This window comes from Canis lupus, chromosome 23 (assembly GCF_011100685.1).
Source record: "Canis lupus familiaris isolate Mischka breed German Shepherd chromosome 23, alternate assembly UU_Cfam_GSD_1.0, whole genome shotgun sequence".
Taxonomy (NCBI): domain Eukaryota; kingdom Metazoa; phylum Chordata; class Mammalia; order Carnivora; family Canidae; genus Canis; species Canis lupus.
In genome coordinates this window covers 51,265,325-51,283,337 of record NC_049244.1, presented here as the reverse complement: position 1 = coordinate 51,283,337, position 18,013 = coordinate 51,265,325, and the positions used below count along the sequence as shown (strand labels likewise).

At 48.3% G+C, this 18,013-nt stretch overlaps 1 protein-coding gene across 1 annotated transcript; it reads right to left on the bottom strand.

The window, feature by feature from the left end:
* Window positions 1–2,056: 2,056 nt before the first annotated feature.
* Window positions 2,057–3,997, bottom strand: LOC119877427 (basic proline-rich protein-like). The gene is made up of 3 exons (XM_038570207.1): window positions 3,961–3,997; window positions 2,974–3,339; window positions 2,057–2,748 (listed from the first exon to the last, which is right to left on the bottom strand). The coding sequence occupies exons 1-3, from the start codon at window positions 3,995–3,997 to the stop codon at window positions 2,057–2,059; spliced, it is 1,095 nt and encodes a 364-aa protein (XP_038426135.1).
* Window positions 3,998–18,013: the final 14,016 nt, after the last annotated feature.

Below are 18,013 nucleotides of genomic sequence, written 5' to 3'. Positions count from 1 at the left end.
GATCCCAAGACCCCAGGGTCACGACCTGAACCAAAGGCAGATGCTCAACCATTGAGCCACCCAGATGCCCCTAAGTTTTTTTTTAAAGACATAAAGTCATTACTAGAATGGTTGGGGAAATTTGAATAGGAAATACATATTAGAAAATACTGTGTCGATGTCAAAATTTTTAAGTATGCTAAAGGCTGTGATTATTGTGGTTACGTGTATGTAAAATCACCAGTATGAGTGATAGAGAAAAGAGGCTACCTAAGGAAAAAGACTTTTCACCAAAAAAAAAAAAAAAAAAAAAGTGAATGAACATTTCCAGGTGGAAGGAAGAGCACTCCTGGCCAATGTCATTTGCTGGAAGGCCCAGGGCCAAGATGAAGCATGACTGTCTTCCAGTCATTCAACAAACATTGGGTGAGGGCCTCCTGTGTGTTCAGCACAGTTCTTAGTGAAATTACAGCAGTAAACGAAGTAACAGAACCCTCCAGGCACAGCAAAATCCCTGCAAAAATGTTCCGAGGAGAAGCACATCCAGGTCTGTTGAAAGAACAACTGGAAAGCCAGAGTGGCCAAGGAGAGAGCAGCAGGAGAAGCTTCCAGAGCTCTAGAGATGTCAATCCAGGGAGGCTCTGAGGACATGATATGGATTTTGGCTTCTAATCAGAATTTATTGTGTAGAGGAATGAAATAATACGCTTTAGGTCTTAAAAAGATCCCTGTGGCTTCTGTGTTGAGAATAGACTATAGGAGGCCACGGGTTCAAGCAGGGAAACCAGTTGGGAGCCACTGCGTCCCCGCGGCTGTGATGGGTCAAGGGAGGTGAGATGTGAGAGTTAACCAGTAAGCGCAGGTTATTATGACCTTGACGTGAACACATTTGGTACGTGGCGGGGTGAAACGTGGTTTGAGTTGGGCCCATGAAAGAATGGGAAAGGTGGAGCTAAAGGGATGTTGAGGTATTTGCTAGAAGGAGAGTGGGGGGGGGGGGGGGGATGAAGCAGCAGCTGGAGGAGATGTAAAATCAAAGGACAGATTTGTTTCTTTTGCAATTGGACAAAGTATAAATGGATGAAAATAATCCATCAGCTGATCATTGATAATTGTTGACCTTGGGCACAGGCAAAGCCCTGTCCTCAGCTGGGAGCAGGTCAGTCACCCACAGGCACAGAGGGCAGCGCATCCCCTCAGGCACACGTGAGCAGCTGTGGGGCCGAAAGCCTCGGTGTCCTATTCCGGTTGCTTCTCTTTGCTTAAGAAAATGGAAAAGCTTAAGGGTGGGAGGGGTCCTGGGGGTTGGAAAGAGGGAGGGTGTAGCAACCAGTCATGCAGTAGAGTGCGCCCTTCGTCCAGAGGGTGTAGGAGGGGGAGAACATTCCCGAAGGATGTGTGGTTGTCCAACAGGATCCCGGTTGTCCTGGGGCTGGAGCCCTGCGCATAGAGGAGGGCGGCCTGCAGGTGGGCGGGTGGGCAGGTGGGCAGGTGGGCAGAGTTCCGCAAGGCAGATCCTTGGTGACTAACCATGGACGTGGAGGCGGGACGGAAGGGCCCCAGGAGCCCATGTGAGGGCGCGCAGAGGTGGGGGAGGCTGAGGGGGGTCAGGGTGGGCCCGGGGCCCTGCTGGCCACTGGGGGAGGCGCCACCTGCCCGGGGAGGCCAGTGGGGCGCACCTCCGGGGGCGCAGGATGCGGGGAACTTGGCACAGGGCAAGCGTGGCCACAGGTCAGCACAACAGAGCAGATACAGGAAGCACCTGGGCACCCCACAGGGGCCCACGACCCCCTGGGTGGCAGAGCTGGGGACCTGGGGGCCGCCTCCTGGGGGAGGGGACCCCTGGAGCTCTGCTAGCCCACACTTGGGGCCCGTCAGGCCACTGGCCTAAACGGGGATTGGCGGGTGCCCTTCGGAAGGGCTGCCTAGAAAGCTTCAGGGCACCGGCTCTCTGCACTGAGCCCGGTCGGGCCAGATCCGGGGTGACTCCACAGCCCAAGGCCCAGGGACGGAGCGTGACCTGCAGGTGCATGAGCCGCGGGGGTCGGGGTGCCCAGGGACCTGGGGTGCAGGGTCGTCAGGAGTCGCGGGTCACAGCAGGGCTGGGAACGCCTGCCGGCTGCCCGACTGCAAGCCCAACCTGCCCAAATACCTGCCGACGGCAGAGCTGGAAGCCGGGAGGGTTGGGGCGCCCTGGGCAGGGTCCCTGCCCCCCAGTAATGGACCCGGGACACGGCTGCAGACGCCCACAGCTCCGGCCCACAGGCTGCGTCCTCGGGGACTGACTGGCGCCGGGTTCAGCTGCTGCCACGGAGCAGTTTTCTGGGGTGCACCCCTGAGGCGGGCGGGGGTAGGCCTGGGCTCCACACACCCCAGGGTAGCCGGTGGGCGCCTGCAGCTCCTGGCGGGCTGCTGAGGTCAGGGCGGCGGGGACCGGGGCAGGGCCCAGGGGCGCGGGCCGGCGTGTGGGGCGCCTGCACCTGCCTCTCCTACCCACACCTGCTGGCGGAGCTGGGGGACAGAGCGGTGCCCTGCAGGGCGCGGCCGAGCAACAGGCGCCTGGGCCCCACCCGGTGTCCGGGCACAGTGTGGACTCCCCGGGGCCCTGCGACGCTGCCGGCCCCTGCGGTGACGGGGACAGGCCAGAGCCCGCAGGCCTGCCGAGAAGGTGCAAGCCGCGCAGGCATCGGCCTCCTTGCGGGCCGGTCTCCCCACCGTGACGCTGCGAGCGGGCCAGGCTGTGGTGTAACAAGGCCTTCCTGGGGGACCCTGGGGGGGGGCATAGTCGCTTAAGCATCAGACTCTTGATTCTGACTCAGGTCTCGGTCTCAGGGTTGTGAGATCGAAGCCCTGCCCTGGCCGAGGAGCCTGCTAAGGATCCTCCCTCCTGCTCCCGCCCCCTCTCTCCAGAGTGCTCTGCTTTCTCAAAAAAAATTGCTGGGACCCCTGGTGGCCCGAGAGCCGTGGACCCGCTGGGCCAGTCCCAGTGGGGACCGATAGTGGCCCCTTGCAGCTGCTGCCTCAGGGTGCTTTCTGGAAGTGGCCCCTCTGTAGGAACCCCAGGCAGGTGCCCAGGGGGACCCCAGGTGCGTGCATCCACCATGGGTGGGGGGAGCCGGCTGCTGAGGCCCCGGAGCCTTTGGGGGGCGGCCTGCAGCTCCTGCTCCAGGTGACTGTTGCGGCTGGGCCGCCTGCACCCTGGAGCCCAGCAGCTGCTGGAGCTGAGCCTCCGCTTCCCCGGGCCCGCAGGCGGGGCGGCCGGCACAGGGCAGGGCACCAGGGGCCTGGCACAGGCCGCGGCCCTAAGAGGCCGCCCAGAGGAGCCGCCGGCCGGATGCCAGCCCTTAGACAGCCGGCTCTCTTACTAGAAAAAACACATTTATTTGGAAATAGGGGAATGGCAATTCCGGCCACCCAACCTATGGCAAGCCACAGGCAAGACTGAAGAGGCCAAGGAAAGGCCCGCTTGGGTGGGTTTTAGGAGGAAGTGGGGAGGGAGACCAACAAGACTGAGCTGTGACGGTTCCCCGCTGGCCGCCCGCGGTGCGTGTGGGGAGCTGCGGCAGGGAGACCGCCTCATGCTCCTCCATAAAAGCAGGAGATAAAATTCTCGTGTGGACGTGTCCTCCCTCGTGGAGACAAGATTTGTCTTGGGCTGGTTAGGCAGGCCGTGAGGAGCGCGCACCCCCCCACCCCACCTCCGGCCTCTGAAATGAGGTTCTCTTTACTCACTTTCCCACCTCCCCCTCTTGGTTCCGATCTTTTCTTGAAAGCATTGCTGATCAAGAGTCAGGCTCTCCGCAGTTAGTGGTTTGTCCCACCCCCACCCCCACCCCCACCCCCACCCCGGTGTCAGGAACAACCTTCCCTGGTTGTCCTATCCTCCTCTGGAGGGAAAGTGCACTGATTGGAAACCATCAAGGCCACGTTTGAGTACCACGGACGGGAAGGAGGGAGAACTTGCAGGCATCTTCCACCTACTGGCTCTCTTCTCAGGGGCGTAGGCCTTAAAAGTCATCCCCAAGCACTGAGCCTGCGTCACCCTATTTGGTGCATGGCTTCTGCAGAGATCTGACAGGCGACAGGTACAAAGTTTAAAACTGAGGATACAAAATAAGACAAAGAGCAGCATAATGACTCCAGTTAAATAATAATCCAAAACCAAGAGCCCAAAGCCAAAGAGGTGAGCAGCTACATAAACGACCACGGATCCTTAGGTGGAGCTTGTTGGAGCCAATATGCTTATTCTCTAATTTTATGCGATAAAGGTTCTCCTTCCCCGGGGGAGTTTTTCCAGGCGCAACACACAGGTACTTAATGTTGCCCAACACCTTGTTGAGCAAGTAAATCAAGGGCTGTGCGATTATTCAAAATTACTTTAACCAGTTGAGTCAAGCGATCCTTGGGCTGTTACTGCTTTGGTTGTGGGGTCAGCTAGCTGTCTGGAATGTAGGAAGAGATCTCTGATCACGCATCCATCGGCATTTACTCAGATCCCTGGGTGGGAGAAAAAGCTCCCCAGATGCAGAATCCTGTGAGCCTCCTGGAAAATCCTGCTTGCGACAGACAGGAAGTCTCAAGGGGGCGGACCTGTAGGAAGCTTCTGACGTGGGACTCCAGGATTACACCCTGAGCCGAAGGCAGACCTTAACGGCTGAGCCACCCAGGTGTCCCAAAAAGGTCTAAATTCCATCGTATTTTCTTAGGTTGTAGGCGGGCAGATTATATTTAGAAAAGGAAAAATAGAGGAGCCAGCGTTGTGCAATTGATAAATGTGGAAATGTTTAGTGAGTACAGTTATGACTGGGGAAAGGTTGAAACAAGAAATAGAAACACCTGGTCCTAACCACGTAGGTAGAACCTATAGGCTTGTAGTGGTATTTTGGACTGAAGGGAAATTAGGTACAAGTAAGACCAAATGGTCTCTGACTTTGAAAGCAAAATGGAGTCTCGGGCGACAGATCCAAACGTCAGAGAGGCTTAATGCTTTGGCAATAGACCAAGAAATGTGCATAAGACCATTACTTTGCCAAGGGAAAGGGGGGTGAAAAACAAAGTGAGAAGCAGCAGCAGGAAAGGGGTATAAAGGCCTGGTCTTGTTATTCTAGAAAAGCTGTCACTTGCTCCAATTCCTGGAAATCTTTACTTTCAGGTCACGGGACATATGCAGGGATGTCCAGGATGGGTTTGGTGCGTTCTTGATATGTAACACATGAACCCAAGTGTCGATTCCTTGGTGTTTGGCTGCACAAGGGTCAGTTAACAGTACCTGATGGGATCTTCCCAAAGGGGTGGAAGAGCGTCTTTGTAGAGATGGAGTCCCCAGGTTGCAAGGTGTGACGTATAAGGTCTTCATCTCCTGGGAGGACTCCGAAAAGAATGCTCTACCAGCATGGATATTTTGATAGAAGCAATTAGGCCTTTATGGTATTTGAGTAAATCTCTTCTTGTCGGGATGCCTGGATGGCTCAGAGGTTGAGTATCTGCCTTTGGCTCAGGTCCTGATCCTGGGATCCGGGATCGAGTCCCACATCGGGCTCCTCGAGGGGAGCTGCTTCTCTATCTGCCTGTGTCTCTGTCTCTCATGAATAAATAAATAAAATCTTTAAAAAAAAAATCTCTTCTTGTCAGCTGTGGATCAAAGAAGCAGGGGCAAGGTACATTGAGAGTTTTATCACGAGGAAAAGAGATTCTTACTGAACCTATGCAAATAGGCACATTGTCATGAAAAATAAAAATATTTAATAAGACTTTCAGAGTTCTGGGGAAATCAGGAAGGGGAAAAAAGATAAATGCTTCAACCTTTGTGGTAAAGATACATTTCACCAAACTGCATGCTTGTTTTGGCAGCGCATGTACTAGAATTGGAACATTTCACCAAACTGCTGTAAGTTATGGGTAACTTAAAGGAGAGGAAAGAAGGGGGTTTTGAAGTCTGGAAAGCAAAATATTAAAGCAAGTAGTTTTCTATTAAGAGCTTTAGAAATTCTTCCGTTCGGTGTCATGATCTTAAATTTATCAACCTGCATCCTAGAGTACTTGTCAAGGTCTTTCTCATGAATGTCTTTGAAGATGAAGCACTTAATAACTGGGCATAAATGACAAAAGATGTAAAAATAGCAATGGTTAAAGAGCTGATGAGAGTTAATTATGATTTTGACAAGGAAATTTCATTATTTGTGCCACACAACAGCTCAAGATAGTAATTAGAATTATGACTGATAACATCATACCAGGGCATATCAGAATTTTAGGGATTTATTTTAATTCCTAGAACACTTATAATGTACACCCATGCAGATATAACACAATGCATAATATTACGTCTCATTTGACGTGCTTCCCATGTCATTTAACATATCAACTAATCCTAAACAGTAAAGCCCGTCCCTTTTTCTAAGGAAAGGGAACAAATCTTTTGAAAAGTTTCAGGGACCCTTTGGGATTTATCAAAGTTACTTTTAGACCAAAAAGACTACATTTAGAATTAGCCTTGGGGAAATTCATAAACAAAAACCAGTAGGTTTTGGACACTTGATCGAACAGGATCATAGATCATTATGAAACAATAGTTAATTATCTTCTCAACCAAAGCAACAGTAAAAGGTGTCAAAGGCAAAAACAAAGGGTCATGTGATTGTAAGCAAAACTTAGCTTTCTTAATCTCCAGAAGATTCCATTTACTTGACAATAAAGATAACGAAGTATAAGAAATTATTTTGATAAAACAAAAATCTTGGGATCCCTGGGTGGCGCAGTGGTTTAGCGCCTGCCTTTGGCCTGGGGCGTGATCCTGGAGACCCAGGATCGAATCCCATGTCGGGCTCCCGGTGCATGGAGCCTGCTTCTCCCTCTGCCTGTGTCTCTGCCTCTCTCTCTCTGTGTGTGACTATCATAAATAAATAAATTTTTTAAAAAATAAATAAATAAATAAATAAATAAATAAATAAATAAATAAAACAAAAATCTTGGGTGCCTGGGTGACTCAGTCAATTAAGCATCTGCCTTCAGCTTAGGTCATGATCCCAGGGTCCTGCTTCTCCCTCTCCCTCTGCCTGCTGAGCTCCCCTTGCTTGTGCTCCCCGTCTCTCTCTCTCTGTCAAATAAATAAAATCTTTAAAAAATACACACATAAGATCTTTGCTTTCCAAGTAGATTACCTTAAAAGGCAAAGAAAAATTTTTAGCCAACTTGACCATACATAAAATTTCTTTTTCAAAATTTTTTTCCATAAACCTTCAACAATTTTCTATATCTATTTAGATGTCAATGGTCTTTTTCCTTATTCCAGAACAATCATTTTACTTGAGGACAAAATTCTTTTTTTCATTTACTAAAACAACCAACCAACCATGTTCTTTATAAACTTCCTTACTCCCACAAAAAACCCAACCACGTTCTCTTTTCCTTATGTATTTTTCATACAGTACTTTTATTTTGTTATTGTTTCTGGTAGTTCTGAGGAACAAAACCTTTTTGCTGATAATTTTCTTTTTTCTTTTTTTTTTTTTTTCTGATAATTTTCATCTTTATTAGTTTAAATGTTACTTTCTCACTTTCAAAAGCATATAAAGCTTATCTAAAAAGAAATGTAAGGCAGTTGTTACAAAATAATTCCAGACTTACTTTTAGAAGATAGTGCAATTGCTTGTGCATTATATTTAACGAATGTAAACTCCTATATAATAGAGTTAAACCCACACACTTCTTGGAAGTTACAGAATGAGGTTTACTCATGTCTATAGGCTCATCCTGACCTATCGCGGTTAGACTGGGAACCACAGAACAGGCAGGGCCAACAGTATCCCCTCATTATTGATGAAGAGCATTGCTCTAAGTGAAGTAGGGAGAATAAAGATTCGAAAAACGATTTCTAAACTGGCGGCACAGTTATCAATCCCTGGGAAACCCCCCCCCCCCCGCCCCCACCAGAATTAACAGCTTTGCGAGTAGTTCTAAGAAATGGAGGAAGTTCTTTCAACTAGATTGCTGCCTGGATGCAAATCTGAAAAAGCAATGAAGTATGAGCCTATCAAACAGTGATGACACCTTGGTCTTGAGGAGTAATCACTGGGTATTCACACACACACAAAAAAAATAGTGGTTGTTCTTATGCTGGCCTTTTGAGCTGCCCACACAGACTTTTGTGGCACAATTTACTGTAATATAAAAGCAATGGCCTTCACACATGCTGGGTCATTCTACAGTAAGAGAGTGTGTTTTATGGCCCAGTACATATACATATATATGTATGTTTATATATATATAACATATATTTATAAATAAATATAATATATATTATATTTATATATTATATATAAACATATGTTTATATACACACACATATATATAACATACCCGTATAAGTAACTGAAATAAGTTTAACAAATATTTCTTATTTCCAATATATTCCATGTATTACTCTTTTGCATTTTATGAAATTACTTTTTTGTTTATATGTAATCTGTAGTGAATCCATTTATAAATTATAGATAACATTGAAGGTAGTATCTATTTATCTATGTAGACCTAGACAAGACATATATTTTCTATTTGTGTAAATGTCAATCATGACTCAGCAAGGGTCTGTGACTATACTTTGAAAAACAAGAAGTTGATAAATTTGGAATATAGAGAGAGTCTGGACTGCCTGGTAAACTCAGGTACAAAATGTTTATTTAATGCTGAGAACTTTGAAGACTTGCCTTCTTAAAAATTAACCCAACAAACTACCAATTCATCAGAGATTATCTCAGATCATATGAACTGGAAAAACTTGAATTAGTTTCTATGTTTCTGAAAGTATATTTGATTTATATGAATGCTTAATTTTCTTTAAGCCAATTAAATTGAGCTCTTTATGAATTAACTCTGATAATACCATTGGGAGGAAAATCTGACATATCTGTAAGGTACACATGCAGACATAGATAACACATAGATTCAGATATATGGTAGCTTTTGTTTAGAAATTTTAGCCATGTCTCAGGTACAAAACTCAAGAAAAAGTAAAGCTGACCTTGAATAACGTGGGTTGGAACTGTGCAGATTCCCTTACATGTAGATTTTTTTCCCCAATAAATACCAAACAGTACTATAAATATATTTTCTCCTCTTTGTGACTTATGCAATGGTATTTTCTTTTCTCTGACTTTCTTTTTGTAAGGATATAGTATGTAATCCACATAACGCGTACAATATGTTAATTGATGGTTCCTGTTATGGGTAAGGCTTACTGTCCGTGATGTGGGAAACAAACACAAAAGAAAAATTAAATTTCCTCACTACCTGCAGCCCACTGACAAGTCCTTGAAACAGGCAGAGGGACATTCCTCTAGGAACTCAGCTGCCTCAGTGTTCATACTTTGCTATGGGCAAAAAGCCATCTTAGCCCGACCCCCAGGATCCTGTGAGTCTACTTTAACATCTAAAAGTTCCTTTGTCTCTCATGAATAAATAAATAAAATCTTTAAAAATAATAATAAAAAATAAAAATTCCTTTGGAAACTTGCTTTATCTCTACCCCTCAAGATAGATGTTGGCGCTCATCCCCCAAGCCTACGACCCACCGATACACATCTAAAGGGTCTCATGACTAGGGTTTTATTCTGCGGTAATATGACCTTTTCCCAACAACAGCTAGCCCCTCAAGATCCTGGAAACCTTGCTTCCAAAATTCCTTAGAGGCTTATGCCATCTCCAACCCACTCTCAACTTGAAGATATATTATTAGTCACTCTTCCTGACCCGAGGGCAGCTCTTTCTGCCGAAATCCAAGCCCTAGCCTTCACAAATGCACACTCTACACTACATTACCTGTACCCGTGTTTTGATAAATAGAACCACCTTTTTGCACCAAAGATGTCTCCAGAATTCCTTCTTGGCCCTGGGCTCCAAACCCCAAAATCTTTCCTACACCATCAACAGCAGCCTATTAGTTTTGGGGGAGTCAAATGTCACGCGGGGCTTTTGGACCGGGTGGAGGTGGGTGTCCCTAACCTCTGCATTAGTCAAGAGTTCAACTTAATGGGATCCAAATTGTGCAGGTGGACTAAGTTAATGTTTCCTGCTCAGATGGCCAAAGTCCTTCATTACAGTACGTATTTATATGCACACTGTAAGGATCCGATCAGATCTGTTTTTAAACTCATTTTCTCTTTAGAAGATTCTGCGCCTCAATCACAGACTGCCTGCCGTTGTCTCCCTGAGGTTTGAAACCCTCTCTTTTAAGGAGGCTCCTTAAAGTGGGTTTATCTAAAAACTTCACCAGAACGGCCATTAAAGAATTCCAAATTCTTCAAAAGTTTATGCATTTTTCAAGAAAGGCGCCAAGACGCTGGTTAAGGAGCCAGGTGGAGCCTAACTTGCCTTCGGATTCCCTGAGACGTCTTAACAATGAGAGGCCTTATTTTTGAACAATTATTCCAAAACACTGTGCATCATGTGTTTTCCTTCCTTACCAAGAAGCTTCAGACAACAGACACAAAAGAGTAGTCACCAGGGAAGGGTGATGCCTTCCTAAAAAAAAAAAAAAAATCCCAAATAAACCCAGAGAGCTCACAGTACTAAGAGAGCAGCCCTCAAAACCTAAAGGAGACTCAGAGTCAGTTATTTCGCTAACAAAATGAGTTTATTCAGGAATCGCAGAGGAATGGCAATCTGGGACAAGCAACCTATGGCAAGATGATGGCAAGTCTGAAGAAATGAAAGGAAGGTCGGCTTTTCTTAGGTTTTAGGAGAAAAGTGCGGAGAGTTGTTTTTGAATCAAAGTTCAATGGAAAGAACAAGAGCTTGAGGTGGCGGCAGTTTCCCGCCGGCTACAGGCCATGGTTAGTTCCTGGTGCTGGCCTGTAAGAGATCTTCCTTCTTTCTCTTAAAACCAGGAGATAAAATTCCTCGGAGGATGTCTTGTCTCGTCGAGGTAAGAATTATCTTCCTCCTGCTGCTGGTCATGCGGGCCGCCAGGTGTGGTGTGTGCCCGAGCGCTCCCCCGTCGGGGCTCCCGACACCCCTTCAGATGGTTTCCTTTACTCACTTTCACCGGGGAAAGGTGGATGGGTCCCCGCAAGCCCTAACCCCACCCCCGCCCCCGGGCAATAACCCCTTCGCGGTCAGAGCTCCAGGTAAGGGGACGGCCTTGGCAGGGCGGGCCAGGGGATGCTCCGAGAAGAGACCCCTGGGAGCTCTGTTCTCTGGAAAAGCTCTGGAAGCCCACAGGCTACAAGTCCAAATGGTAAGGGACTGTCTCCACTTTGCAGCTGCTGCCCCAAAGGTGAGGTTTGGGGGTTCCACCTCTAAGTAAGCCCGTGGGGGTGCTTGGGGTCAGGACCACGCTAGGCTAGCTGCTGGTAGGACCAGCTGCAGGACCTCCAGCCCGGGTGCCTTGGCAGCACCTGGTGGATGCGGAACTGGGCGGGAGTCGGGGGAGGCTGGGGCCCGGGTGTGGGCTCCTGGAGGTTCAGGGCACCTGCCTACACGCACGCCCTCACCTTCCCAGATGCACGCGTGGGGTCAAGCACCGGCTGCCACAGGAGCTGCCACTTTCAGCGCATTGGCTGTTCCGAATTAAAGCTACTTGTAAACCAGCGGGTGCGGGGGTTCTAGCCCGGCCTCACTCGTGTCTACAGGGCAGAGCGTGACCCCCGCGTGGAACGTGCCTTCCCTGTACCCGGTGGTCGGGAGACCTCAGCGGCCCGGGGGCTGCGTGGACGGACCCTGTCCTGCTTCCACGGCTCAGCTTCTGCGAGGCTGGGCCTGGGCTCGGCCGGCGGGGCCCGTCCAGGTCAGTGGCGCTTCCTGGCCCGAAGGCGGGCACTCGTGGAGGCCGTCGGTTTGGCGGATCCCTTTCCACCTAGACGTGCCCTGGGTTTCCCTTTTGTCTTTTAATGTCCCAAGCTTGGCTTTGCAACTAGTGAGAATATTGTCTCTGGGATACAACTTGGGGGCCTGTCACGTAGAGTGGGGTCCCGAGCCCCCCGCTCGCCCGCTGCCCCTCTTGAGGGAGTGAGCCAGCAGAGGCCCTGGACCCTACAGGACGTTTGTCATCTTGCTTTTTGTTAGTTCTGGAAAAATCTCTTGGCAGTAGTGCCTGCCCCATGTCACAGATTTGTGAGGTTGGGGCTGAAGACGTCTCACATTTTTGTGGGAGACGTGAAGTTACCATTTTGTCTACACCATCTTTCCTGCCTGTGCAACCAAGGCCTTTGCTGCCTTAGACTGTTTGGGGAGTAACATTTTGGGCCATAGGGGACACATTATTTACTCCCTCTCTTGCGTCAATGGTCTAAGCCTGAAAGTTGCATCTGCCTCTTCCCATAAAAAGGATTATTGGCTGAGTCACTGTTGAGATGAAAAGATCCTATTCATCATTTCCAGATGATGGATCCTTTAAATTGATTATATTTTAATGAAAAAATCGATAGGGTGTTCTCAATGACTACTATAGTGGCTAGCTTTGGGGACTCCTTCGAAAAGACTTAAAAAAACAACACCACAGAGATTAGACTTAGGAAATTAATGTCCACATCCAGTGGACACATCCCCTGCTCAAAACCTGGCCCCATTTGCCTATTTTAATTCTCCTTTCCCAACAAGATTACAGGGAGCCCTGTGGTCTAATCTCAGGGTTTAAAGTATGCAGGTGTTAACCTTAGTAATAAATTGCAAAAAAAAAAAAAATTGTTTTAAATAAAAATAATACATTGCCAGTTATTTTACTATCAAAAGATGGGTTTATTGGGAGTAGCCAAAAAATCCAATCCGGGGCAAGCCTATGGCAAGTCCTTGGAACAAAGGCGAAGAATGACCTTTTGTAGAGGAAAGTGGGGAATTGGGACGACGATCAGAAGCTAAACGTCTATTGGAGTGGATCCTACGCGGGAAGTCTGGTGGCTTCTCGTTGGCCGAGCAGTGACTGTGTCTCATCGGCTGGGCTGTGGCTGCGGGAGGGGACGCCTTCCCTCCTCCTGCTCGGGATGTGAGGTCAGAACCCTGAGCAAGGCCTAGTGGCTTCCTGTTGGTTCTGCAGCGGATGAGCGGGAGTGGCAGGACCAGAGAGCTCTCCTCGCCGGGCCTCCTAACGCCACCCTGGGGACGTTTCCCTGTGTTCACGTCCACGCGGGTCCCTCATGTAGATGTTGAACGGAACCGCCCACGACTGGCAGTAAAGCCTGCTTTGCTCCGGGCTCCCAGGGCTCTGCAGCTAGGCTCGGCCAGCTTCAGGCCTTCCTACGCGGTGCCTTGTGTGGGCGCATCCTAGGACCCTCCGCCACACCCACGGACGGACAGACCCTGTCCCCTGGACAGCAGCGGATACTTTGAATCATAAAGCTCCTTTATCTGCATTTTCAGAAGTTCTACCAAATTCAGACAAAAACTAGAAAGATAAGTGGGCATGCACCACATCCTTCTTCACAGAGAAGACCGGAGGCCAGAATGTCTCCTAGGCCCTCTTGCCAACGAGCTGCAGCAGGTCAATGTGTGGGCTCGTGGACACCGTGGTTGAATTGTGTCCTCTGAGCGCTTTTGGTCAAAACGCTCCGTACAGACAGCCTTGACGAAGGCATGAATATTTTGATACTCATTTTAGCTAGAAATCCCCCTAATATAAAGAAGCAAGTTTAAAAAGGTGGCTCAGTCCCTTTGATAGGTTGTAATGCCGCTCTTTGTGAGAATTAAAAATAACTGTCTTTGTCTTGCGACTCTCTACAAAATCAGAAATGCAACTGTGGAAACGAGCCGGAGCCCACCTATTTTACCAATCGCAAATGCTTGTAGTTATTTCTTTTTTAAGATTTTATTTATTCATGAGAGACACACAGAGAGAGGCAGACACAGGTAGAGGGAGGAGCAGGCTCCCTGCAGGGACTCGATCCCAGGACCCCAGGGTCACAGCCTGGGCCGGAGGCAGACCCCCAACTGCTGAGCCCCCCAGGTGCCCCTGTAGGTATATTTTTTTAAGATTTATTTATTTATTTGAGAACGAGCAAGCAAGCATGGGGGGGTGGGGCAGAGGATTTCAAGCAGGCTCCCCACTGATGTGGAGCCTGAGGCAGGGCTCAGTCCCAGGACCCCGAGGCCACCACGGTGACAGCTCCATGTGTCACCGTACAACACTATGACAGTACCACTGACTTCATCCTCTGTGCCGCGCCTTTTATGCCCGTGACATATTTATTCCACGATTTCCGTTGGCCCATCCTCTCACCGCCTTCCCCTCTGGCCTCCGCCAGTTTGTTCTATGGTTTTATGGACCTAATTTTGTTTGGTCACTTGTTCCTTCTGTTTTCTAAGGTTCCACGTGTGAGTGAAAGCATGTGGCCTTAGTCTGTCGCTCGGATTGCCATTCAGCACACGGTCCAGGAGCATTCGGGTTGTTCCAAGGGGCAAAGTGAAAGTCTCTTCTTTCATGTGGCCTCTTCCCCTCTGCTTAAAGAGTTCTCCTTAACATGTCTTGTGAGGCTGGTGGAGAGGGGACGGGCTCCTTTCACTTTGCCCGGGAAACTGCTCACTCCCCTTAGACTCTGGGTCACGCGCTCTCTGGGCCTGCGTACTGGGGCCTGGTGGTGGCAGGCCGCTTCCTTCCAGCACCCTGAGCGCCCCCGCCCCTCCCTTCGACCTGCAGAGGGGCTGCTGAGAAGTAGCCTTCCGGGGCTTCACCTGTATGTCACTGCGTGCTTTGCTGGTGCTGCTTTTACGATTCTCTCCTTATGGGTACTTTTTGCCCTTTTAGTTACTATGTGCCATTGAGTTATTATCTTGGTGTGGACCTCCTGGTTTTATCATTTGGGGGGGCCTTTTCTGCTTCCTGCAACTAGATACTTGTTTTCTTCCCCACCCTAGGAAAGTTTTCCATTACTTCTTCTTCAAACACGTTTTCTGCCAACTTCTCTCACTCTTTTCCTTCCGGGATCCCTAGAACACGAATGTTGTTATGCTTGATGATATAGCAGAGGTCCCCCAGCCTGTTCTCATTTATTATTTATTATTTTTCTTCTTACTGTTCAGCTTGTTTTCCATTACCCTGTCCTCCAGATTAATGATCCATTCTTCTGCATAATCTAAACTGACTGGTTGGGGGATCCCTGGGTGGCGCAGCGGTTTGGCGCCTGCCTTTGGCCCAGGGCGCGATCCTGGAGACCCAGGATCGAATCCCACATCGGGCTCCCAGTGCATGGAGCCTGCTTCTCCCTCTGCCTGTGTCTCTCTGCCTCTCTCTCTCTCTGTGACTATCATGAATAAATAAATAAAATCTTAAAAAAAAAAAAAAATAAATAAATAAATAAATAAATAAATAAATAAACTGACTGGTTGGTTGATTTTCAGTGATTCTTCAGCTCTCATCTTTTTAAAAAAATACTTCTTTTTAAATCTCCTTATTGATATTCTTAGTGAGTTCAGTCTCTCAAATCCAGCGAGTATCTCTATGCCCATCCTGTGTTCTCTTGATCAGGCCTATTGCTTCTGTTTGTTTTGTTTTGTTCTTTTCCTGTAGTCGTATTTTGCTCTTCCATTTGGGAGATCTTTGTTTCCTCGTTTTGTCTGTGTTTGCCTCAATGCTGCAGGTAGATCAGCTATGTCCCCTACATAATGACCTTGTGTAGAAGTGATTCTGCGGTTCCCTGTTGTGCGGTCCCCCTGGTCACCAGAATCAGGTGCCCCTGGGTATTCCCGGCGTGGACTGCATGCCCCCTCTAAGTGGCTGCTCTGATTGCTGCAGGCATGCTGGTGGGTGGGGCTGTCAGCCCAGCCAGCTGGAATGACCCCATTTACTCACTGCAGCTGCAGTGCTCAGGGTTGGTTCCCTGTGCAGCTGAGTGGCCTAGCTGCAGCGGCGGTGGGGTTCCCATGGGGTGGGGCTGGCATTCAGTCTAACCGTCTGCAGTGAGCCCCTGTGGGAGCTGCAGGTGCACCAACCGCCCTGCCTGCCCCTGTGAGGCCAACTATGCTGTGGGAACTGGGGGGATAAGGGTATTTGTGGTCATCTCCCCCCCTTCCCGCAGGGCAGGAGTCCCTGTAGAGGGTCGCAGGGCCCCAGCCAGTGTTGTCTGCCTGCGGTGGCAGCGGGGCAGGAGCCAGCTTGGATGGGCAGCTACCAAAGCCAGGGGGTTGGGTGGGGCAGGTTTGCAGGAGAATGCTGAGGCGGGGCACGCAGTGCAGGCAGATAGATGCAGGGGTCAGGACTGGCTCCTGCAAGTGCCTAGCTGTCTAGGCCCAAGGAGTCCAAGAAAGATGGCACCGCCCACACTTTTGTTTCCAGAGAAGTCTACTACAGCCCCCTGCCCCTCTAGCACATGTTCTAACATTAATGAATGAAACTCCTTCATATACACCCCAGGCACTTTTTGCACCGCTACCTTGGTGCTATGTCAGGTTCTCGAAGGGCAGAGACTGGGTTTCCCATCATTCTCCAGCTCTCCCAGAATTAAGCAACCACGGATTCTTAAAGCCCCTGGCGTTAGCCCCATAGGTTTTTTTTTTTTTAAGATTTTATTTATTCATGAGAGACACAGAGAGAGGCAGAGACATAGGCAGAGGGAGAAGCAGGCTCCATGCAGGGAGCCCAATGTGGGACTCGATCCCGGGTCTCCAGAATCACACCCCAAGCCGAAGGTGGCACTAAACTGCTGAGCCACTGGGGCTGCCCCAGCCCTGTAGGTTTTAAAAGCCAGAAATTATGGGGTGTCATTGTCCTAGGGCAGGTCCCCAGGAGGGTGGGGATGCCCAGCGTGGATTGTGACATCCTCACTCCCCGGTGCCTGTGCTGTCCCTCCTGTTTGTGGTTGGTCCTGCTGGGGTTTAGTGCCCCTCTTACACTTTCTCATGTGGCCCTCTCTCCACGACTAACAGTGGAGGATCTTTTCTGCCTGTCATCAGGGCATTTCCAGAGTTGGTTGTAACCGATGCATTTGCTGCCTCAGTGGGTCCATGGCACAGGGAAAGCTTGGGCTCTTCCTACTTTGCCATCTCCTCCCCCCACCGCACCCTCCCACACCTTTTGATATGTTTTGACAAACTTCCCCAAATCAAATTCTCAGATGAAGTCCTACTGACCACAAACCAACTTTGAAATTCATCGGAGGGCCCATGAAAACATTTAGAAAAGTCTGTCCTCCCCAGAAAAGAATGACTAAACTAATTAGGCTTCTTTGGTGTATTAAGCGACATGGGAAGCATTGTCAAATAAACCGGGGTAAGAAACCTTCTTTGATTATATTTGTGTAGACATACGTTGTTAAAACAAAGGTTGTAGAAATTGTATAAAATTCCTAAAAATCTGATACATCCTGGTATATTATCACTTGCAATGTTACTCATCTTGAAGTGTTGCATGTCACAAATAACCAAATTTTCTTTTCAATTGTGTTATAATTAACTCTCAATCAGATAGTTGACCATTGTCCTTTTTAGGACCTGTTATTTGCAGGTAGCTATACTTTCACTCAAAAACTTTTACAAAAGTGTTCTTTCAAAAATGCATCATTTTCAAGAACATTCATGAAAAATCTCTAGAATACAGATTTCCGGTCATCTTAAGATCATAAAAGTGAACTAGTAAAGATTTCCAGATTTAATTAAAATACAGGATTCAAGCCAAGCAAAAATTAATTACATGGGACAGAATATACTGACGAGGACTATAAGTTGTATGACTTTTGGTGTGAAATGTTGCTGAACCTTTTATTCTTTTTGTTTTTTAAAGATTTTATTTATTTATTCATGAGAGACATGAATAAATATCTTCTCTTGGCTTCAAATAATATCGTTTTCTTTCTGTTGTTGCACCCATTACCTGTTCTAGTTTTACACATCCCATCATGTCATATTCTGTATTTTTCCCCTGACTCCAATAGGTTAAGGTTAGGTGAGGTTTGGCTTAGAGCACACAATGCTGGTCCATTTTCCCATATTATTTGTAAGTAGTCGAGGAGGCCTCAAGGCCATAGTCCTCAGTACTTGCACGATAACTACGTCCAAAGGTCGAGCGCTACTAGAGTTATTTTGGATCCGTTCTACCCGCACATCCTTAGGTACG

Excerpts from the sequence above, each read along its gene's own strand:
- LOC119877427 (XM_038570207.1), bottom strand. The coding sequence starts at position 3,997 with ATGACTTTTAAGGCCTACGCCCCTGAGAAGAGAGCCA. Across the intron at positions 3,340-3,960 it reads CGCCCCTGAGAAGAGAGCCA|AGAGCCGGCTGTCTAAGGGC; the intron begins GTAGGTGGAAGA and ends TTTTCTAGTAAG. Across the intron at positions 2,749-2,973 it reads GCTGCAAGGGGCCACTATCG|GGTCCCCCAGGAAGGCCTTG; the intron begins GTCCCCACTGGG and ends GCCCCCCCCCAG.